Genomic DNA, 23,863 nt, shown 5'->3' with positions numbered 1-23,863 from the left:
TCCCACCCCCCCCCCCCAACAATCATCGGGGTCACACTCCCACCCCCCCCCCCAACAATCATCGGGGTCTCACTCCCACATCCCCCCCACCCCAACAATCATCGGGATCTCACTCCCACACCCCCCCAACAATTATCAGGATCTCTCTCCGACATCCCCCCCCCCTGCAATCATCGGGATCTCACTCCCACCGCCCCTCAAAAATCATCGGGATCTCACTCCTACATCCCCCCCCCCCCAATAATCATCAGGATCTCACTCGCACCCACCACAACAATCATGGGGATCTCACTCCCACCCCCCACAACAATCATCAGGATCTCACTCCCACCCCCCCCAACAATCATCGGGGTCTCACTCCTACACCACCCCCCCCAACAATCATTGGGATCTCACTCCCACATCCCCCCCAACAATCATCGGGATCTCACTCCCACATCTCCCCCAATAATCATCGGGGTCTCATTCCCACATCCCCCCCCTCCCCCCCAACAATCATCAGGATCTTACTCCCACATCCCCCCCAACAATCATCGGGATCTCACTCCCACATCTCCCCCAATAATCATCGGGGTCTCACTCCCACATCCCCCCCCTCCCCCCAACAATCATCAGGATCTCACTCCCACATCCCCCCCCCAACAATCATCGGGATCTCACTCCCACATCCCCCCCCCCCAACAATCATCGGGATCTCACTCCCACACACCCCCAACAATTATCAGCATCTCTCGCCCACATCCCGCCCAGCAATCATCGGGATCTCACTCTCACCCCCCCTCAAAAATCATCGGGATCTCACTCCCACATCCTCCCCCCCCCCCCAATAATCATCAGGATCTCACTCGCACCCATCACAACAATCATCGGGATCTCACTCCCACCCCCCCCACAACAATCATCAGGTTCTCACTCCCACATCCCCTCCCCCAACAATCATCGGGATCTCACTCCCACATGCCCCCCCCCAACAATCATCGGGGTCTTACTCCCACATCCCCCATCCCAACAATCATCAGGATCTCACTCCCACACCACCCCCCAACAAGCATCGGGATCTCACTCCCACATCCCCCCCAACAATCATCGGGGTCTCACTCCCACACACCCCCAACAATTATCAGGATCTCTCTCCCACATTCCCCCCAGCAATCATCGGGATCTCACTCCCACCCCCCCTCAAAACCATCGGGATCTCACTCCCACATCCCCACCCAACAATCGGGATCTCACTCCCACATCCTCCCCCCCCCCCAATAATCATCGGGATCTCACTCGCACCCATCACAACAATCATCGGGATCTCACTCCCACCCCCACAACAATCATCAGGTTCTCACTCCCACATCCCCTCCCCCAACAATCATCGGGATCTCACTCCCACATGCCCCCCCCCCCAACAATCATCGGGGTCTTACTCCCACATCCCCCATCCCAACAATCATCAGGATCTCACTCCCACACCACCCCCCAACAAGCATCGGGATCTCACTCCCACATCCCCCCCAACAATCATCGGGGTCTCACTCCCACACACCCCCAACAATTATCAGGATCTCTCTCCCACATTCCCCCCAGCAATCATCGGGATCTCACTCCCACCCCCCCTCAAAACCATCGGGATCTCACTCCCACATCCCCACCCAACAATCGGGATCTCACTCCCACATCACCCCACCCCCAACAATCATCAGGATCTCTCTCCCACATCCCCCCCAGCAATCATCGGGATCTTACTCCCACCCCCCTCAAAAATCATCGGGATATCACTCCCACATCCCCCCTCCCCCAATAATCATCGGGATCTCATTCGCACCCACCACAACAATCATCGGGATCTCACTCCCAGCCCCCACAACAATCACCAGGATCTCACTCCCACCCCCCCCCCCCAACAATCATCGGGGTCACACTCCCACCCCCCCCCCCAACAATCATCGGGGTCTCACTCCCACATCCCCCCCACCCCAACAATCATCGGGATCTCACTCCCACACCCCCCCAACAATTATCAGGATCTCTCTCCGACATCCCCCCCCCCTGCAATCATCGGGATCTCACTCCCACCGCCCCTCAAAAATCATCGGGATCTCACTCCTACATCCCCCCCCCCCCAATAATCATCAGGATCTCACTCGCACCCACCACAACAATCATGGGGATCTCACTCCCACCCCCCACAACAATCATCAGGATCTCACTCCCACCCCCCCCAACAATCATCGGGGTCTCACTCCTACACCACCCCCCCCAACAATCATTGGGATCTCACTCCCACATCCCCCCCAACAATCATCGGGATCTCACTCCCACATCTCCCCCAATAATCATCGGGGTCTCATTCCCACATCCCCCCCCTCCCCCCCAACAATCATCAGGATCTTACTCCCACATCCCCCCCAACAATCATCGGGATCTCACTCCCACATCTCCCCCAATAATCATCGGGGTCTCACTCCCACATCCCCCCCCCCTCCCCCCAACAATCATCGGGATCTCACTCCCACATCCCCCCCCCCCAACAATCATCGGGATCTCACTCCCACACACCCCCAACAATTATCAGCATCTCTCGCCCACATCCCGCCCAGCAATCATCGGGATCTCACTCTCACCCCCCCTCAAAAATCATCGGGATCTCACTCCCACATCCTCCCCCCCCCCCCAATAATCATCAGGATCTCACTCGCACCCATCACAACAATCATCGGGATCTCACTCCCACCCCCCCCCCACAACAATCATCAGGTTCTCACTCCCACATCCCCTCCCCCAACAATCATCGGGATCTCACTCCCACATGCCCCCCCCCAACAATCATCGGGGTCTTACTCCCACATCCCCCATCCCAACAATCATCAGGATCTCACTCCCACACCACCCCCCAACAAGCATCGGGATCTCACTCCCACATCCCCCCCAACAATCATCGGGGTCTCACTCCCACACACCCCCAACAATTATCAGGATCTCTCTCCCACATTCCCCCCAGCAATCATCGGGATCTCACTCCCACCCCCCCTCAAAACCATCGGGATCTCACTCCCACATCCCCACCCAACAATCGGGATCTCACTCCCACATCACCCCACCCCCAACAATCATCAGGATCTCTCTCCCACATCCCCCCCAGCAATCATCGGGATCTTACTCCCACCCCCCCTCAAAAATCATCGGGATATCACTCCCACATCCCCCCTCCCCCAATAATCATCGGGATCTCATTCGCACCCATCACAACAATCATCGGGATCTCACTCCCACCCCCCACAACAATCACCAGGATCTCACTCCCACCCCCCCCCCCCAACAATCATCGGGGTCACACTCCCACCCCCCCCCCAACAATCATCGGGATCTCACTACCACATCCCCCCCCCCAACAATCATCGGGATCTCACTCCCACACACCCCCAACAATTATCAGCATCTCTCGCCCACATCCCGCCCAGCAATCATCGGGATCTCACTCTCACCCCCCTCAAAAATCATCGGGATCTCACTCCCACATCCTCCCCCCCCCCCCCAATAATCATCGGGATCTCACTCGCACCCACCACAACAATCATGGGGATCTCACTCCCACCCCCCACAACAATCATCAGGATCTCACTCCCACCCCCCCCAACAATCATCGGGGTCTCACTCCCACACCACCCCCCCCCCAACAATCATTGGGATCTCACTCCCACATCCCCCCCAACAATCATCGGGATCTCACTCCCACATCTCCCCCAATAATCATCGGGGTCTCACTCCCACATCCCCCCCCTCCCCCCCAACAATCATCAGGATCTCACTCCCACATCCCCCCCAACAATCATCGGGATCTCACTCCCACATCTCCCCCAATAATCATCGGGGTCTCACTCCCACATCCCCCCCCTCCCCCCAACAATCATCAGGATCTCACTCCCACATCCCCCCCCCAACAATCATCGGGATCTCACTCCCACATCCCCCCCCCAACAATCATCGGGATCTCACTCCCACACACCCCCAACAATTATCAGCATCTCTCGCCCACATCCCGCCCAGCAATCATCGGGATCTCACTCTCACCCCCCCTCAAAAATCATCGGGATCTCACTCCCACATCCTCCCCCCCCCCCCCAATAATCATCGGGATCTCACTCGCACCCATCACAACAATCATCGGGATCTCACTCCCACCCCCCACAACAATCATCAGGTTCTCACTCCCACATCCCCTCCCCCAACAATCATCGGGATCTCACTCCCACATCCCACCCCCCAACAATCATCGGGGTCTTACTCCCACATCCCCCATCCCAACAATCATCAGGATCTCACTCCCACACCACCCCCCAACAAGCATCGGGATCTCACTCCCACTTCCCCCCCAACAATCATCGGGGTCTCACTCCCACACACCCCCAACAATTATCAGGATCTCTCTCCCACATTCCCCCCAGCAATCATCGGGATCTCACTCCCACCCCCCCTCAAAACCATCGGGATCTCACTCCCACATCCCCACCCAACAATCGGGATCTCACTCCCACATTACCCCACCCCCAACAATCATCAGGATCTCTCTCCCACATCCCCCCCAGCAATCATCGGGATCTTACTCCCACCCCCCCTCAAAAATCATCGGGATATCACTCCCACATCCCCCCTCCCCCAATAATCATCGGGATCTCATTCGCACCCATCACAACAATCATCGGGATCTCACTCCCACCCCCCACAACAATCACCAGGATCTCACTCCCACCCCCCCCAACAATCATCGGGGTCACACTCCCACCCCCCCCCCCCCAACAATCATCGGGATCTCACTCCCACATCCCCCCCCCAACAATCATCGGGATCTCACTCCCACACACCCCCAACAATTATCAGCATCTCTCGCCCACATCCCGCCCAGCAATCATCGGGATCTCACTCTCACCCCCCCTCAAAAATCATCGGGATCTCACTCCCACATCCTCCCCCCCCCCCCCCCAATAATCATCGGGATCTCACTCGCACCCATCACAACAATCATCGGGATCTCACTCCCACCCCCCACAACAATCATCAGGTTCTCACTCCCACATCCCCTCCCCCAACAATCATCGGGATCTCACTCCCACATCCCCCCCCCCCAACAATCATCGGGGTCTTACTCCCACATCCCCCATCCCAACAATCATCAGGATCTCACTCCCACACCACCCCCCAACAAGCATCGGGATCTCACTCCCACATCCCCCCCAACAATCATCGGGGTCTCACTCCCACACACCCCCAACAATTATCAGGATCTCTCTCCCACATTCCCCCCAGCAATCATCGGGATCTCACTCCCACCCCCCCTCAAAACCATCGGGATCTCACTCCCACATCCCCACCCAACAATCGGGATCTCACTCCCACATCACCCCACCCCCAACAATCATCAGGATCTCTCTCCCACATCCCCCCCAGCAATCATCGGGATCTTACTCCCACCCCCCCTCAAAAATCATCGGGATATCACTCCCACATCCCCCCTCCCCCAATAATCATTGGGATCTCATTCGCACCCACCACAACAATCATCGGGATCTCACTCCCACCCCCCACAACAATCACCAGGATCTCACTCCCACCCCCCCCCCAACAATCATCGGGGTCACACTCCCACCCCCCCCCCAACAATCATCGGGGTCTCACTCCCACATCCCCCCCACCCCAACAATCATCGGGATCTCACTCCCACACCCCCCCAACAATTATCAGGATCTCTCTCCGACATCCCCCCCTCCTGCAATCATCGGGATCTCACTCCCACCGCCCCTCAAAAATCATCGGGATCTCACTCCTACATCCCCCCCGCCCCCCCCCCAATAATCATCAGGATCTCACTCGCACCCACCACAACAATCATAGGGATCTCACTCCCACTCCCCACAACAATCATCAGGATCTCACTCCCACCCCCCACAAAAATCATCGGGATCTCACTCCCACATCCCCCCCCCCCCCCCAATAATCATTGGGATCTCATTCGCACCCACCACAACAATCATCGGGATCTCACTCCCACCCCCCACAACAATCACCAGGATCTCACTCCCACCCCCCGCCCCCAACAATCATTGGGATCTCACTCCCACACTCCCCCCCCCCCCCCCCCCGAACAATCACTGGGATCTCGCTCCCTCCTACAATTATCAGGATCATTCCCCCCTCCACTACAATCATAGGACTTTCTCTTGCCCACCTCCCCAATCATTTGGATTGCTCTCCTTCCCCACTCCCAACACCATCCGGCTCACCCCCTCCCCTCACCCACTGCGGATGCATCGCCGACATTTCCCCCCTAACTTCACGCACCACCCCCATGCTTGCAAGTCCCCCCCCCAATTTCTTTGATGCGCTCTGTCACCCGCGCTACACTCAACAGGAATTACTCTTCTCCCCCCCCCCCCCCCCCCAACCACCCAATGTGGTTCCCAAACCTGGCAGTGCCAACTTTTGCTAGGGGCACTGGCAGGGAGCAGTGCCAGTACAATGCCCAGGCATGTCCCTCTTCCCCCGGGGGGTGGGGGGGGGTGGGTATATATTTATCTTTGCGCCCCCGACTGAATCTCGTGTTTAAAATGCTGCTGTAAACCGGTGATGTCACTTCAGCGAGGTTTGAATATTCAGTGAGGGGAGGTCATGTGACTGGGATGGGGGTGGGGTAACCATATTCAAATTCATTTAATTCCATTTAAATTAGATTCTCGCCCTCTTTAGGCGTGAACCTCATGACATCGCCAGTGAGCGGCGTGGAAAATCGGGAAAGGCAATCTCTCCAGAGAGAATCGTGTTTCCAGATTCTCTCTGGATTTTCCGCCCATGTTGCTACTCTCTCTGATGCGGAAACATGGGTGAAAATTGCCCCCAGTATCCCAAACTATAGGTTCCCATTTCTGACATCATCTTCGTGAAGCTATATTGACAATTCTCTGTGGCTTTGATATCTATTTTAAAATTGTGGGCCCTAACCTACACTCAGCATTCTAATTATATCCTAACTAATATTCTGTACAAATCTATCATTACTACTATAATTTTGTGCTCTCTGTCACTGTCTAAAAATACTATTGGCTTTTCATAGCTTTATCTTCCAGCACTTGCATCTTGTGGGAATTATATATATTTGAGCATCGAGGTCTCCACACCCTTCAGTATCTTTCCATCGAGTGCATGCTCTCATTTATTTTTCCTCCCGATTTTGATGAACTTAAAATTGTAAAAGACTTGCACAATTGAGTCCCAAACTTAATACTGAACTTAATGAAAATTAGAATTTAATGGCTGCGCGGGATCTTATTATTTACATGTTACAACTTAGCATGTTGACTTAACCACTTTTCAAATTCAAAAACATTCAATCAGAATATTAGAAAATTCAAATGCAAGATTCAATACAGAAGTTTACCTTATCCAAATAAGCTAGCCAAGGTTTCCTATAGACGAAGCCGGTTTAAATAGTAAGACTGTGGTAATGACGTCAATGAATGAAAATTAATCATTTCGAAGATATGTGGGTCGTACTTCAAAATGCTTGTACTGCTGCCCCTGAGAATTTGTACAAGTAGCAGTTGTTCCTTGTAAGACAACATAGTGCAGGCTGTACAATGTGGAACCGGGATGACAAAATATTTAAAGACAGCTCTCATTTATTTTCAAAGTACATTGGATGCTGCCTTTTCTGATGGGTGATTAAACTGTTCCTCTTGGAATTAGTAGAGTGGTGGTGTATGTGGGTTCAATAAATCCATTTGGCAAGGCAATTGGTTGTTCACTATGTTCCTGTATTGCTCTACCTGCAAAAGCAAAACAAACATAATTTATTCTGATGAAGACAGGAACTGTGGGGAGAGGGGGGGTGGTGGGTGTAGAGTGGCAGGCAGAGGAAATGCATGGGTTTTTAACAAATTCATTCACGGGATGTGGCCGTCGCTGACTGGGCCAGCATTTATTTTTTTTGGTTTTTTAATATAAATTTAGAGTACCCAATTCTTTTTTTCCAATTAAGGGGCAATTTAGCATGTTCAATCCACCTACCTGGCACATCTTTGGGTTGTGGGGGCGAAACCCAAGCAAACGCGGGGAGAATGTGCAAACTCCACACGGACAGTGACCCAGAGCCGGGATCGAACCTGGGACCTCGGCGCTGTGAGACTGCAGTGCTACCACTGCGCCACCGTGCTGCCCTTGGGCCAGCATTTATTGTCCATCCCCAATTGCCCTCAAACTAACCGCATTTAAGAGTTAACCACATTGCTATGGATCAGGAGTCACATGTAGGCCATGAGAGATTTCCTTCCCTGAAAGACATTCGCGAACCGGATGTTTTTTTTTAAAAAAGAAACAACCGACAGTGGTTTTATGTCCATCATTAGACTCTTAAGTCCAGATTTTTTATTGAATTCAAAGTTCAGCATCTGCCCTGGTGGGATTCGAATCTGGGTCCCCAGAGCATTACCCTGGGTCTCTGGATTACTGTCCAGTGACAATACCACTATGCCACTGCTGTGAGTCATCACTAATTTCTACATACCCCAAGGTTTCACAGAAGTAATTACCCAATATTTTGCCCCCATTTGGACCTAGTTCGGTGAGAAGAGAATGGGACTCAGGTTGGATTCCTGATTTACACTCCTTCTGATTTTATGTCCTGTCTGTGAGTTAGGTTAAAGTCAGGGCTTAACTGTTAAGTTCATAAAATCGTAGAATTTACAGTGCAGAAGGAGGTCATTCGGCCATTGAATTTGCACCGGCCCTTGGAAAGAGCACCCTACTTAAGCCCACACCTCCACACTATCCCTGTAACCCCACCTAACCTTTTTTGTTTGGACACTAAGGGCAATTTAACATAGTCAATCCACCTAACCTGCACATCTTTGGACTGTGGGAGGAAAGCGGAGCACCCGGAGGAAACCCACGCAGACACGGGGAGAACGTGCAGACTCCACACAGCCAATGACTCAAGCCAGGAATCGAACCTGGGACCCTGAGGCTGTGAAGCAACAGTGCTAACTGCTGTGCTACCGTACTGCCCACTTCGCATTTCCCCAGTGCCATGATCTCATTTTCTAGACACATGACTCATTTGGAGGAAAGCAACTGAATTAATTTTATTAACTTATGCTGAATACAGAACAGGTTATTTATTTAAATAAAAGCAAAATTCTGCACATGCTGGAGATATGAAAACCCCCCAGAAAATGCTGGAAAAACTCAGCAGGTCTGCCAGCATCGGTGGAGAGAGAAACAGAGTTAAGGTTTCAAGACTAATATGACTCCTCTTTCCAACTGTTCTGCAGTTTGAAGGAGAGTCATATTGGATTCAAAACGTGTTTCTCTCTCCACAGATGCTGACAGACCCAATGAGTTTTTCCAGTACTTTCTGAAGTTATGTATTTAATTCTTAGTAAGTGGGCAGGATGTACTATTGTTCTTCAAGCAGATGAGTTTAAGCAGAAGATGTAGACCATGTGGCCATATTTTTATTTGAAAAGTATCGGGTACTATTAGGAAATAGAAACTTGTAAAGAGGAGGTAAGGGTTTTGGTGACAGGGAAATAAATGAATACTGGGACTTGTTGCTTGGAGAACTAACCTGGCGATCAGTACACATGCAGTTGAAGGCAATAAATACATAGGAGCAAACACGGGGGGCGGAATTTTCCGTTGCCCGATGCCAATATCGTAATCGATGATCGGGTGGAGAATCCCTTCCGATGCCCAAATCGAGGGCATGCCGGTTTGACACTGATTTTCCATTCTCTGTCCCATCCGAAATGGCGTCATCACATCACGCACCGCATGCCGTTGGAACAGCGTTGGAGCGCCATCGGAAGGCCCTCCCCCGATGCCCTGCCCCCGATGGGCCGAGTTCCCGACCACGCGGTTGATGTGTAGTCTCAGTGGGCGGGAACCCGGCATGGTGGTCGGGGACTGAGTCCAGCACCGCCACAGTCAGCTGGGAGCCCTGCTTCTGGCCGGGAAGGGGCTTCCGCGAGGGCTGGGGGGACTAGTAGGAGCTGGTCAAGGGGTGACCAAGAGGTGGCCAGTATTTGGCAGGTCGGGTCCTCCCACGGCCGGCGCCATGTTGTATGACGCGATTGCTGCAGGTAGTCGCTGTGCGCCTGTGAGACCTCGGACCCGGCCATTCTCTGGCTGTTTTTTCCGTGGGAGCCGGGAGTTTTACCCGGTGCGGCTGCTAGCCCCTCACCGGTGCCAGGATCGGTGAGCGTTCGGCACCGATTTTGGCATCGGAAAACACCACAGTCCCCACGCCGGTGTCGGCACTTAGCCGCAAAATCAAAGAATCCAGCCCAGGAAGTTTTACTGTGATATAGAAATGTTACAGATAAGCAAGCTATACGGTGCGATGGAACAAGTGTGTTAGCCAGAGGCTTTAGGATGCAGCAAATATGACTCGCAAGAACGGAGTATTCACTGTTTCACGTTTTGTGACATAACATGAGGGCCATGGACTTAAAGTGATTGAATAAGTCAAGTTGTTTTTTTTTTTACGACAAACCATTGTAGAGTGTGAGTGATATTTCTGGGCATGGCTCTATGGTTATGTGTATGATTTGCAGTGAAGCTGTAAATCAATGGTCTTGATTGCTATTAATGGCTCATTCAACAATATCATCCATTTGATAGCTTCCTGGTTTTTAAAACTCAGAGTACAAAAAGATGGTACAGCCAATATTCCAGGTTGCAGATTGGTATGTTTTGCAATCTGCAAGTATCAGTGGTGACAATTATGTGGCTTTGTGGTTTTGGGAGTGCGATTCTTTTAAGAATGTCCGCCAAAATGAGAAATCAGCATTGCTTAATTTAAATAATACACGTTTGCCCATTTCTGGGGAAACCTCTTTGTGATCTTTAATAGATTTCCTCGATAACCATCTTTGTTCTAATGTCAATGCAAGTTTCTCTCATCACGTCTTGTAATTAATACTTATCATTCCTGATATATTTAAGGAACAGGGTTAACATTTCGAGTCCATATGACCCTAACTGTGTTTCTCTCTCCACAGATGCTGCCAGACCTGCTGACTTTATCCAGTATGTTCTGTTTTTATCACATATTTTGGGGACTTGCTTACATGGATATTCTTAAACTAGCTTCAAATGAATTACTAAATATGTGTCCATTACGTCATACATAAAATTGATTGTGTGGGATTCTCCCCTACCCGGCGGGGCAGGGGGTCCCAGCGCCGAGGAGTGGCATAAACCACTCCAGTGTCGGCCGCCCCGAAGGTGCAGAAGGGGCTTGGCGCCACGCCAACCGGCGCCGAAGGACCTTCGCCGGCTGGCGCGTGTGCTGGCGTCATTCCAGCACATGTGCAGAGGGGTTCGTCTCCGCACTGGCCATGGCGGACCACTACAGCCGCCGGTGCGGAGGAATAGAGTGCCCCCACGGCACAGGCCCGCCCGCGGGGCCAGATCCCCCCGCGCCCCCCCCCCGAGGACCCCGGAGGCTGCCCGCGCAGGTCCTGCCGGCAAATACCTGGTGTAACATACGCCGGTGGGACTGGCCGAAAGCGGGTGGCCCTTCGGCCCATCGTGGGCTGGAGAATCGCCGGGGGGGGGGGGGGGGCTGCTGCGAGCGGCCGCCGACCGGCGTGGCGTGATTCCCGCCCCCGCCAAAACCCCGGAGCCGGAGATTTCACACTGCCCCCTGGCGATTCTCTGACCCGGTGGGGGGGTCGGAGAATCCCGCCCATTATCTCTACACTTTTAATGCAAGCTACTTGTCCTCAAAGGGTTTTGTTTTGGTCTATTCCTAAAGCTGAGCTAAACAATGGACATGATTATGTTCTGAGTTTGTTTTAATTGTCATACCAACAAAGGAAGAGGACCTTTGACCCATTCTGTATCTCCCAACATCTCAATTCATAAATTGTCATATCACAAAGGATCATCTGTTTAGCCCGATGCGAATAGCTATTTGTGAATGAATGTGTCCACGAACTGATTACTTTGCAAATATCTTCATCTTGCCCTAAAGGTGTCAATACTATCAGTTCAATAAATTCCTCAGTTATATTGTAGCAGCCTTGAGAATATTCCTGAAATGCTTCTTGATGACTTCCCTAATTGTCACATGTCCCTTCCCAGTGGGAAGCTATATTGAGTATGAACGAAATGCTTGCGTTCACGCCCCCTGGGAAATGAGAATCCACACTGTTGGAGCTCCCCACATTGCATCCTATCTCCTCAACACAATTTGGACAAGGAAAACTCTGCCTAAAAAATGAGTTAGAAACATAATTTGAATGAATAGATACTAGAATCAGTTTTTCATCATGATATTACCTGCTTTTGTGGAAATGATTGCATTGCAGACACAAAGCGACACTGGTATCAGAAGACTGAATAAAATTGTCCAGTACAAATCACCTAAGATAAAGGTAAATTGGAATCTTTTACTTTCCTGCATAAATAGAAAAGCATTGTTTTGTAACCGTTTTAGACCGCTGGACAGGTTACAGCATAATGAAGGTACAAAAAGAAAATAGTAAATTCACATTTTATAGGTGCATCTATAACTGTGCTGGATTTTACTCTGAAGTCGCATCAGGAACCATGGCGTCTGGGCCCACGTAATCATGGGAGAGGACTGCATCAGTCTCTCAGCAGTCGGCAAACCTTTTCCGATTAAGTCAGAGGTGAGATGGGACTGATGCAGGATTCTCAATTGGCGGAGTGTCAATGAGACACATTGATGAATCAAGTCACACTTTTTATTCCTGAGCCCACCACAATTTAATGGTGGTTCAGGGGCCACATGGGTCTCCCATCACCTCAAAAAGCAGCCCAATAAAACTTGTCAGGTTTGTCAGGGCCTCCCGGGGGGTGGAGGAAGGTCGGAGGGTGTCCATCCTGGGGCTGTCTGAGTTGAGCCCTTCCCATCAGCTATGTAAGGTTTTCGGGCAATTCGGCCTTTTTGGACTGCCCAAGGATAAAACCCAGAGACTGTAAACTGGACACTTTTCAGCCAAGGGAACGTAACCAAATTTCCCAGCAGGCTTGGTCCGCTGAGCTGAGTAGGGGCATAGGTATTTACAAACCCCCCCAGGAGCTACAAGGAAGAAGGAGCCAGACAACTAGATGAGATTAAAACACAGACAAAGGGGCATGGTAATGCTGTAAGGGGCCTGCCTGCAAGCAGGACAATGGGATGGTCATAGCCCCATGCAGATGTAAATGACTTGGCCTCCACCAGAGCAGAATCCAATTAACACCCCATCAACATAGCAAGGTGAGAATAGCAGCCATCTCCGGAGCAGCTGGAAGACTTTGAAAATCTTCACAAGAGAGCTTAACCTTGTTATCACAAAAAGCAGACTGTCTGGGCTCAGTATATTGCGCTGGAAAAGCCCCTTGAAGATAAACGGTAGAAAAAAACCAAGTTGGAGGCGGACCTGGGGGAGGTACTCCAATCCTGACAGAAGCCACCGGCAGGAACTCACTGGGTGGAGGGGGCGGAGTCGGCGCCAAATTCAAATCGCGGCAGGTCTGCCTGGCTGGAAGGAGCGGACCTGCGAGGAGAACCCGGAAGCGAACAGCTCTGACCGGCTCAAAGGGGGCGGGACCAGCGGGAACTTTAAACTTGGACCGATACAACGCAAAGGGGGAGGAAAACCCGGAAGTCGACAGCTCTGACCGGCTCAAAGGGGGCGGGACCAGCGGGAACTTTAAACCTTACCAATTCAATGCAAAAGGGGCTGGCCGAACACAGGAAAAGGCCAGGTAAAACGGATATAAAAGGGGCTGTGTTTCGATTGAGGGTCTCTTGGCTTGACCTCTCCACCTTTGACTTGACCTCCTGCAGCCTGTGACTGTAAGTACCCTGCAGCAGCTTGCAAAACTCCCTTGACCTTGATAGTGGTTGAGGCTTTGGGGAAGGGGACTTGATTTGTGTTCTGTGTCATTGCTAAAACTGTGTAACAATAAGATTTTACGTTGTGTCCGTTATAGTACTTTCTGAATAGACTTAGTTTGTGTTAGAGTTTAAGATTTTATTATAATTTCTTCTGTTTGATGATTTTGACCTGGGTTTTGCAATAAACCTTGATTTGCTGATAATTGGAGTCGTTTAAATTCTTCAATCTCTCACCAGCGATCTCTGACCAAGTCGTTGTTAAGATATTCCTCACCTTAATTCCGGGTTCGAGAATCTAGGGTCATCTTGAACGATTCACTCAGGACAGGCTGCTGGTTAGGTAATAAACAGCAGTGTCCTATTCTCTCTCTTGGGAAAGCTACTCCAGCGAAGTAGGAACCGGGTGGGTGTTGCACCACCGGCAAGAGAGAGAATCACCTGGGCATTGGTGGGGGTCTGCATATCTGTGTGACATAAGCCTCAGGCTTCCGGTTAGGGATAAACGGCAGGCTTGATTCAGTGCTCTCTTCCGTGGAGGTGTCCCAGTGCGGCATCCCCTGGCCTCTGAAGTTTCAGTGCCAGCTGGAGAGAGACACACACAGATACTCAAACCCCAGATATCGGCCCAGTAGTGGAGTAGCAGAGATGGCACCCTCTACAATGGCGACCACGAAGGGACCCCGGTGGTTTGGAGTATGTGACTTGGCAGAGGGGGTGAGGGAACGAAGTAAAATGGAGGAGAGAATCTCCTCGTATATGTGGCAAAAGGTCAACCTCACCAAACCTTGGGTCTCAGAACTAATCAATGCGGAGCGACCTGTAATGGCAGCGGCTGCATGGACAGAAAGTAAGGCGCACAAAAGGCACTTGGAGAAGGCAGTTTGGCTGGTCTGCCTGTCCCAGCAGGTAGTCAAAACAGAGCGAAGGGTCGAAGAATTAGAGCAGGAGTTGGGAGAAGTGAGGGCCAGCGCAGGGGACAGCGCTAGCGCAGCGGAACGACTGCGGGAGGAATTGGCAGAAATTAAACAGGGCAGCCTACAGGAAAGCGAGTCTAACCGGTGCGAGAAGGACTATCTCCACTGCCAGATAGTGGAGGGTAAAGAAAAGGAACGGAGGCTCCAGGAACTCTATGCTCGGAGTACAGAGCAGTGTAGGAAGCTGGAGGGGAAGTTCCGGGACATCCAGGCAGCGTACCGAGTGGCTCGCGAGGAAGTAGGGGACTGTGCTCATGGGCCGTGCCAGGCACGAATAACGGAGTTGGAGGAGACCTTGTCCAAGGTCAGGGGACAGGTACACCTGGTAGGTCCAGGGGGGGTTCCCTAGGGGCAAGGTGTTCCTCGCAGCGGATGATTCCCCAAAGGCCAAGGGGAATAGACCGCCTCCTGAGGCACCGGGATCGTGCCCGGGTCGGCAGGCGGGGAACGGGGAGTCCAGGAAGGGACGGGCCCAAGGGGGAGCAGAGAGGGATCCCCAGGTAGGGCAGATGTGCCCTGTCAGACAGAGAAGGTATGGTCCCCCGGCGGGGCTGGCGAATAGGGGACCGGTTGAGGGCGACATTATCATTCCTCATGGGGCATCCGCGCTCAGGGGGATGGTGGCCCACGTTCCCAGGCTAACTCCAAAAGGGGATCCGTCGCTTCATTTTATGGAGGTGGAGCAGGCAGCCAGCATTAATGACTGCGACGAGGGGGAGCAAGTAAGGATGCTTCTGATGACCCTAGATGCACCGCTATGCAGGGCAGTGACCTCTGGGAATGGGGGAAGACCCGACACATGGGCGGCAGCACAGACTGCTGTTCTGGAGGCGATGGGCTTGAATCTGGGGAGCCCCTTCATGAGGGTGGGGGAAACCAAGCAGCAACCAGGGGAATCTCCCACCATGTTCGCAGACAGGCTGTGGATTGTCTATATGGAGGCATGCGGGGTTCCCGCGGATAGGCAGAATTTAGATGAGAGAACAGCCCACTGGCTGAAGACCCTCGTAGCTAACTGTCTCCCTCACGTTAGGGCAAAGGCCGAACACTGGTTCGACCCGCAGAGTCCGGACCTTAATGAGGCAGAGGTCCTTAGAAAACTCACCCTTGCATATCGCAATGGGGAAAGGAGTGAGGAAAAGCCCCTTAAGGGTAAGGTGCATGAAATCGCGCCAGCACCCCCTAAGAGAGAGTGGAAGCATGAGGGCACCCGGACCTCCGACAAGAGACCGGTATGCTACGGGTGTGGTAAGGCCGGGCATTTCAAGAGGGAGTGTGAGAACCCTAGCAAGGAGGAGAGGGCTCCCGCAGTAAAGAGTCAGACCCCGGCGGCAGGAGCAGCTGCCCCGGAAACCATCGAATTAAAAAAACTTTTAGCCTTTTTGCAGAGCCTAGCAGCTGGGTCGGGACAGGTGGCAATGGCAACGGGCCAGGACCTGCCCGCACCCACACCACAAGAACCCGTATGACTACCCAGGGAGCAGCCTCAGGAAAAAGGGAGCGCAGGGGTAGTTCTAGCCCCAGACCCTGGTCCGGTCCAGGTGCAGGGTCCCATTCTGGAGGCTGCCTCAGCGGCTATTTGCAGTTTAAATCCCTTAAGGTGGGACCCATGCGAACGCCACATCAGTCAATTTAAATTGTTCCACCCCATAAGGGCAAGAAAGAGCAAGGTGGGGGGAAGACTGGGGGTGGTAGTGGAGAAACCCCCCGTAGAATTAACGACGGTGGGGGAGGTCCCTGACTCCACGGTCACACAACCGGTGACAAGGTGCTGTCCCGAAGGGGCAGTCCCAAAGAAACCGACAGTGCTGCAAGCACCCAGCCCAGGGACAGTAACGATTCCCAAGCCCTTACCTGTGGGTCAGGTGGCCTGCCTTAGTATAGAGGCTAAGGAGGCGGAGGAAGTGGAGGTATCACCTTGGGCTTGGGAACCATTCAGGGGACGAAGGAGCAATCGGGTCTCCAAGCCCCCGGTAAGATGGTCCCCATCACACCTCCCTAGAACCCGGTCCCGCAGTAAGGGGGCCCGAGTAGAAGGGAGCGCTGAGGGATCCCCGAACCCTGTTGGGGAAGGAGAGGCAAGGGGCAGCCCGAACCCCCGGGAGGGGACGGTCTGGCCCGAGCCGTTGGTCCAAACAGGTGAACTGCCCCAGTATAGCGGGGCCCAGTTTTAATTTGGCCACCCGGAGACGGGTGGCATTGTATATATCATTTCCCCCCTGCTAGTTCTAATTAGTGTGTAGTGGTGTGTGGGTTATTTAGGATCGTGGGATCACAGAAGCGCATAGTGCAGTGGTATAATGATTGAGCAGCAGGCACTAGGACCCTGGTGGAGCCGGGCTGTGGACACAGAACCACAGACAGGCTGCGGCAATTTCATGTTGATTTCACAACTTCAAAGCGGAAGCTGCTGCTGCCGCTGGATAGAAGCCATGCACTTTAAGGTAGGTAGTTCTGTAGAGGCAAGGATGTGTTTTGTCTCTTTTACAGATGGGGCACCTGACGATGTGGAGTTTGCTGATCTTGGCGATGGTGGGACCGGGAGAACTACGCAGAGGCGAGACAGAAGAGTCCTTTGTCTATGGGTGCTCTGGCGGCAGAGCCCCTCTTGTCACTACCGGACAGGAAGACCAGGTGGCCACAGAGCAGACCCGCTACTCACACCTGGGGAGGTGGCCTGGGTGGCTGGGGTCGAACTCGACCAGGTACTCCAGCCACCAGAGCTTCACCTATGGAGAGGCCTCTGTACTCTGCGAGGAGATACAGGTGGCGACTGACCGGGTTAGGGTGACTGAGGGCAGGCGGGTGTGGTTAACCTGTAAGGGGGACGTTCCTTTGGGGAGATGGTGGTGGCTCAGGAAGCTGAGCCTGGACATGAGGGATCGGTCCTCGGACTGGGAACGCCTGGACAACAACACCTACCGGACCATCACGGGGTCACCGGGTAGGATCACCGTTTGCTGGGATAAGTGGTGGGCTTCTGACCAGGGCATTTATTTGTGTTTATGGGGGTCTACCAAGGCATGTCCACAAGGGGCATCGATCACTTTTGTTAGGCGGTGGCAGAACCCAGGGAACGGGATGAATTGACCGCAGTGGGGAGGGATGTGTAACGCCCAGGGAAGGGATGACTGTAAAAGCTACCGAACTGCTGGTTCAGGTAAAGCAACCCCTGCCCACAGCCCAACCAATCGACCCTCACAACTGTCCGATCACCACCAGGGGGGCCTGAGAATGGTTTAGTGTTTGTCCCCACAAAGAAAATGTTGTACCAGGGGGTACATTATGCTGTCGCCTCAGTTGTACTGAACCTCTCAGCTGCAGGTATCGACGACGGAGGAAAAATGAAGAGCCTTCAACGGGAAGAAGCGAAGTGCAGCCCAGAAAAGAGGATCCTTAGTGAAATAAATAGAGTCACATGTAAATAGTTGTATGGATTCGCGGGTTTCAGTTACTTGATTGTGATATATGTACAGGGACCCTTACGTTTGGGGTTCCGGTAAAATGTGTGTATGTTACTGTGTGTTTGAATTAAGTATGGTCTTGTCTTTCCCTTTCAATGAAATCAGGGGTAGCCTAGATTAAGGGAACTGTCTTGGGACTTGTAGTTTTGCATGTTGTTGAGGGGGGGCCTACGGTCCACACAAAAGGAAATGATTGCCCTTCACCTGTGTCGATATGGTCCAAGCAGGTAGGGACGTATCGAAGGGGCATCTGTAAGGTTTTCGGGCAATTCGGCCTTTTTGGACTGCCCAAGGATAAAACCCAGAGACTGTAAACTGGACACTTTTCAGCCAAGGGAACGTAACCAAATTTCCCAGCAGGCTTGGTCCGCTGAGCTGAGTAGGGGCATAGGTATTTACAAACCCCCCCAGGAGCTACAAGGAAGAAGGAGCCAGACAACTAGATGAGATTAAAACACAGACAAAGGGGCATGGTAATGCTGTAAGGGGCCTGCCTGCAAGCAGGACAATGGGATGGTCATAGCCCCATGCAGATGTAAATGACTTGGCCTCCACCAGAGCAGAATCCAATTAACACCCCATCAACATAGCAAGGTGAGAATAGCAGCCATCTCCGGAGCAGCTGGAAGACTTTGAAAATCTTCACAAGAGAGCTTAACCTTGTTATCACAAAAAGCAGACTGTCTGGGCTCAGTATATTGCGCTGGAAAAGCCCCTTGAAGATAAACGGTAGAAAAAAACCAAGTTGGAGGCAGACCTGGGGGAGGTACTTCAATCCTGACAGAAGCCACCGGCAGGAACTCACTGGGTGGAGGGGGCGGAGTCGGCGCCAAATTCAAATCGCGGCAGGTCTGCCTGGCTGGAAGGAGCGGACCTGCGAGGAGAACCCGGAAGCGAACAGCTCTGACCGGCTCAAAGGGGGCGGGACCAGCGGGAACTTTAAACTTGGACCGATACAACGCAAAGGGGGAGGAAAACCCGGAAGTCGACAGCTCTGACCGGCTCAAAGGGGGCGGGACCAGCGGGAACTTTAAACCTTACCAATTCAATGCAAAAGGGGGCTGGCCGAACACAGGAAAAGGCCAGGTAAAACGGATATAAAAGGGGCTGTGTTTCGATTGAGGGTCTCTTGGCTTGACCTCTCCACCTTTGACTTGACCTCCTGCAGCCTGTGACTGTAAGTACCCTGCAGCAGCTTGCAAAACTCCCTTGACCTTGATAGTGGTTGAGGCTTTGGGGAAGGGGACTTGATTTGTGTTCTGTGTCATTGCTAAAACTGTGTAACAATAAGATTTTACGTTGTGTCCGTTATAGTACTTTCTGAATAGACTTAGTTTGTGTTAGAGTTTAAGATTTTATTATAATTTCTTCTGTTTGATGATTTTGACCTGGGTTTTGCAATAAACCTTGATTTGCTGATAATTGGAGTCGTTTAAATTCTTCAATCTCTCACCAGCGATCTCTGACCAAGTCATTGTTAAGATATTCCTCACCTTAATTCCGGGTTCGAGAATCTAGGGTCATCTTGAACGATTCACTCAGGACAGGCTGCTGGTTAGGTAATAAACAGCAGTGTCCTATTCTCTCTCTTGGGAAAGCTACTCCAGCGAAGTAGGAACCGGGTGGGTGTTGCACCACCGGCAAGAGAGAGAATCACCTGGGCATTGGTGGGGGTCTGCATATCTGTGTGACATAAGCCTCAGGCTTCCGGTTAGGGATAAACGGCAGGCTTGATTCAGTGCTCTCTTCCGTGGAGGTGTCCCAGTGCGGCATCCCCTGGCCTCTGAAGTTTCAGTGCCAGCTGGAGAGAGACACACACAGATACTCAAACCCCAGATATCGGCCCAGTAGTGGAGTAGCAGAGATGGCACCCTCTACAGCTAGTCCAGGCATTCTATGCCCAATTGGAAGACCCAGCAGTGGGCACAGGTGGGGCCGCTGAAAGCCACCCCTGTGCCCATGCCTCTCCTGTGACCCAACTCTGCAACTCCCACCCTGCCTTCATTCGCCTGTAGCCTGCGGTCTACCTGCAATCTTGAGTTTTGGGTGGGTGCAGTGCTGCCAAAAAACCATTGTGTCCATTAGCATTGGTGCAATGATGAGATGCTGACCTCTGACTAGATGGCAGCTCTTGACCGAGGGGACTTACATCGCTGGGGACTTCAATTGTGGGGAGGGTCTAATAGCAGCTACGTGAGTGTCTGAGGGGCACTTGATTCCGTCCAAGTCTCCCCCACAGTACTGATGAGAATTGTCCACCAGTTCTCTGACCCATGGGTGAGCCCCCAATCACCCTGACAAAATTGAGGCCCATGGATCACAACTTTGGTATTTTAAATTGTGTCCCATCATTGGAGGAGATTTCCAAGTCATTTGTTCGGTAGACCGCTTTCAATCATGTGTAAAAAGAGCTGGCTCCACCAGTTCCACCCTTGTGGATTGCATTACATTATCTGTTATTGGTGGTATGCCACTGACAGCAAAAACCTAGACCACAATGACCTGTTGTCCTGTCTGAAGAAAAGCAGTCTGCTCTGAGCCACCTATTAAAAAGATACACTTTCATCTATATAGGGCCTTTTGTGACTTTCGAACATATAGGCATGGATTTTCATGCTCCCCTTTGGAGAGTGCTATGAGATCTTTTGCCTGCACTGCACCTGCGATGATAGGCTTATTTAATGCTTCATCTGAAGGACTGCACCTCTGACAATGCAGCCCTCCCTCAGTCTTGCACTGGAGTGACAGCTCAGATTTTATCCTGAAGCACGATGACGCAGTGGTTAGCACTGCTGCCTCACGTCACCGAGGACCAGGTTCGATCCCGGCTCTGGGTCACTGTTCATGTGGAGTTTGCACATTCTCCCCGTGTTTGCGTGGGTCTCACCCCACAACCCAAAAGATGTGCCGGGTAGGTGGATTGGCCACGCTAAATTGCCCCTGAATTGGAAAACAAAATGAATTGGGTACTCTAAATTTACTTTTTTTAAAAGGTTTAATGTTGAAGCCTCTGTAGTAGGAGTACAAATCCCAACTTCTGATTCAGGCGAGAGCGCTTAGCCACAGCTGACATATAGCAACGGATAAGGAAACACAGCAAGACATCTGTGTGAAAACGAATGGGACAAAACATAGAAATATTGCTAATAACTGTTGTAGCATTTTGTTTTCAAATTTCTCACCATTATTCCCATTACACAGCTCGAGCCTCACTGGATCACTCTTTGCATCACTGACAGGGTTCTCTGCTATGCACCAGTATACATGTTGTTCCTCTTCATTACCATGGTTTATCACCAGTTGTGTCCCATTGAATGCATCATCAGTGGTTCTGGATAAAGATTCCTTTCTCCAATGAAATGTGACATTTGTTCCATTAGAGACCGAGCAGCTCAGAGTGATATTTGGAGTGGTACAGTCACCAAAGATTTTAACATCAGGCTGGGACACTGGTTCTGAAATAGAATGGACATGAAATCTATTTTATGCAAAAAATAATGTTTTAAATTGCCACAAGCTGCAGTTTTTTTGTCTTTTAATTTATAAATGAATTGAATGGACTACTTAAAGTAAATTAAAATTACAAAAAATAAAACTATTACAGAAACTGCAGCTGGGTGATGATTGCTTCTTATTGACCTGAACGATGTTCCCTTATACCAATTTTGGTGCTGGTTTAGCTCATTTGGCTAGATATCTGCATGATGCAGATCGAGGTCAGCAGCGCGGGTTTAATTCCTGTACCGGCTGAGGTTATTTATGAAGGCCCCGCCTTCTCAACCTTGCGCCTCACCTGTGGTGTGATGATCCTCAGGCTAAATCACCACCAGTCAGCTCTCCCCCCTCAAAGGGAAAGCAGCCTGTGGTCATCTGAGACTATGGCGACTTTACCTTTAATACCAATGTTAACGTTCGCTTTGCTTCAACATACAGAATAAGTCCACCTTTGACAAAAATACTTTGCAAAATATACTACAAAAAGCAAATAGTGCAAACACAAACAGAAAGAAGAGCATTAGCTTAAGGAGGTAAATTGTATTAGTTCACTAATTGACTTAAACGGACTCCAGTGTATTTCATGGCTTGGTTAAAACTTCAGACTCTGAGGTGATTTGACGTTGGTGCAGGAATGCTAATTGAGCACTCAATGGACGAGCGCACATGTGTACTTACCAAACACGAGCAGTTCAAAACCCACTTTATCACTGTTTTTCAGTTCTTGGCCGTAGTAGTTGATTTCTATTTCATATATTCCACTGTCATTGATCTGAATGTTACGTAACACCACAGAACCATCCATGTTCCATTGAAGTCTACCTTCATACAGTGAGTGCAGGTTCACTGATGACACATTATTGTTGATCGTCCACACTGCAAGGATAGTATTTGGGCCTTTGGAGAAAAATGTCACGTCATACGAAGCTTCACCTTGGGTATTGACATGGAATAGGACTTGTTCTCCCGCAGTCACTTCAGTGGTTGTATTGTGTGAGGCCAGTGTCACTGCTCCACAAACAGTAAATAGATGGAATACTAGGGAAAAGACAAGTGATTAAGTATCTGGTGGGCATAATCTATGTATAATTATTCTATTAGGATATAATATTTTTACCTGGAGTAAAACTTGTGATGTTTACCATGGTTGCTGAGTGTCTGGATCTGGTGCTGCACTTGGCCATGTTGCACTCGGGTCACATCATATTCTTCGTCTCTCTAGTTCTTGTCACCCCTATCTCTCTTGCTCTGCAAACAGACCATTCATGAATTTCTCAGTCACCTTCCATTCTAGTTTAAGGTAAGTAAACTTGTTGAAAATCTGGCAAATTTCTGTGTCTGATTCTGGTGACGGTTTTACTTCAAAGCATTGAGGTGTACTGGGGCTCAGCAATAGCCTCCAGGAACGCCCGCGCCTACATTCCCAACCGTGCGGTAGCCCCCTGGGCAGTGTGTAACCCCTCCGCGGCCGACCCCGAGACTGCCCCCATTTCCCCACAGGCCTGCGCTGCAAGGCGGCCTGGCAACCCCGAGGGGCCCTGCTGCTACTTTTGCGGGCCGGCAAAGCACCCCCGCCAGCGCTGCCCGGCCCGCGCATCCACCTGCAAGGGATTCGGCAAAAAGGGCCATTTCGTGGGGGTATGCCAGACCCGGGCGGTTGCTGCGGTCTCCGGTGGTGAATGCGTACCGCAACCACTAACTTCTCCACGGGCCCTGTGCGGCCAGCGGTCGCCGCCATCTTCATATCCCAGGGCATGAAGCGGGCGCCGCCATCTTGTTCTGCGGACGCCACGTTCGAGGGATGAACGCCGCCATTTTCTCCACCCCCAGCCATGTGCGACCAATAGGAGACGCCATCTTGGATGAACCCCAAGGACCCCAGCTTGGCTGACCATGCACTGCCCAAAGAGAAGTCTCAACTGCTGCGACTAGCCTCAGTGACTCTGGATCAGTCTCGGCCTCGAACACTCTCAACTGCTACGACGACCGTATTCATCAACAGGCACGAGACGCCCTGCCTAATCGTCTCTGGG

General features: G+C 51.5%; 1 protein-coding gene across 1 annotated transcript; it reads right to left on the bottom strand.

The window, feature by feature from the left end:
* Nucleotides 1-7,704: 7,704 nt before the first annotated feature.
* Nucleotides 7,705-22,839, bottom strand: LOC140389049 (hepatic and glial cell adhesion molecule-like). The gene is made up of 3 exons (XM_072473209.1): nt 22,509-22,839; nt 21,518-21,790; nt 7,705-7,808 (listed from the first exon to the last, which is right to left on the bottom strand). Exons 1-3 carry the CDS (start codon nt 22,633-22,635, stop codon nt 7,705-7,707), a joined length of 504 nt encoding a protein of 167 aa, XP_072329310.1. The 5' UTR covers nt 22,636-22,839.
* Between the last annotated feature and the right edge of the window lie 1,024 nt (nt 22,840-23,863).

The sequence above is a fragment of the Scyliorhinus torazame genome, chromosome 14 (genome assembly GCF_047496885.1).
Source record: "Scyliorhinus torazame isolate Kashiwa2021f chromosome 14, sScyTor2.1, whole genome shotgun sequence".
Lineage (NCBI taxonomy): Eukaryota > Metazoa > Chordata > Chondrichthyes > Carcharhiniformes > Scyliorhinidae > Scyliorhinus > Scyliorhinus torazame.
Note: the sequence above shows the minus strand (reverse complement) of the source record. Positions and strands in the feature narration are given on the sequence as shown.

What these genes read in the sequence shown, in the direction of transcription:
- LOC140389049 (XM_072473209.1), bottom strand. Translation starts at nt 22,635, where the DNA reads ATGGATGGTTCTGTGGTGTTACGTAACATTCAGATCAATGACAGTGGA. An exon ending in TTTTGAACTGCTCGTGTTTG is followed by an intron (nt 21,791 to 22,508) that starts GTAAGTACACAT and finishes ATTCTATTTCAG; the next exon opens with AACCAGTGTCCCAGCCTGAT. An exon ending in GCTGTGTAATGGGAATAATG is followed by an intron (nt 7,809 to 21,517) that starts GTGAGAAATTTG and finishes TTGCTTTTGCAG; the next exon opens with GTAGAGCAATACAGGAACAT.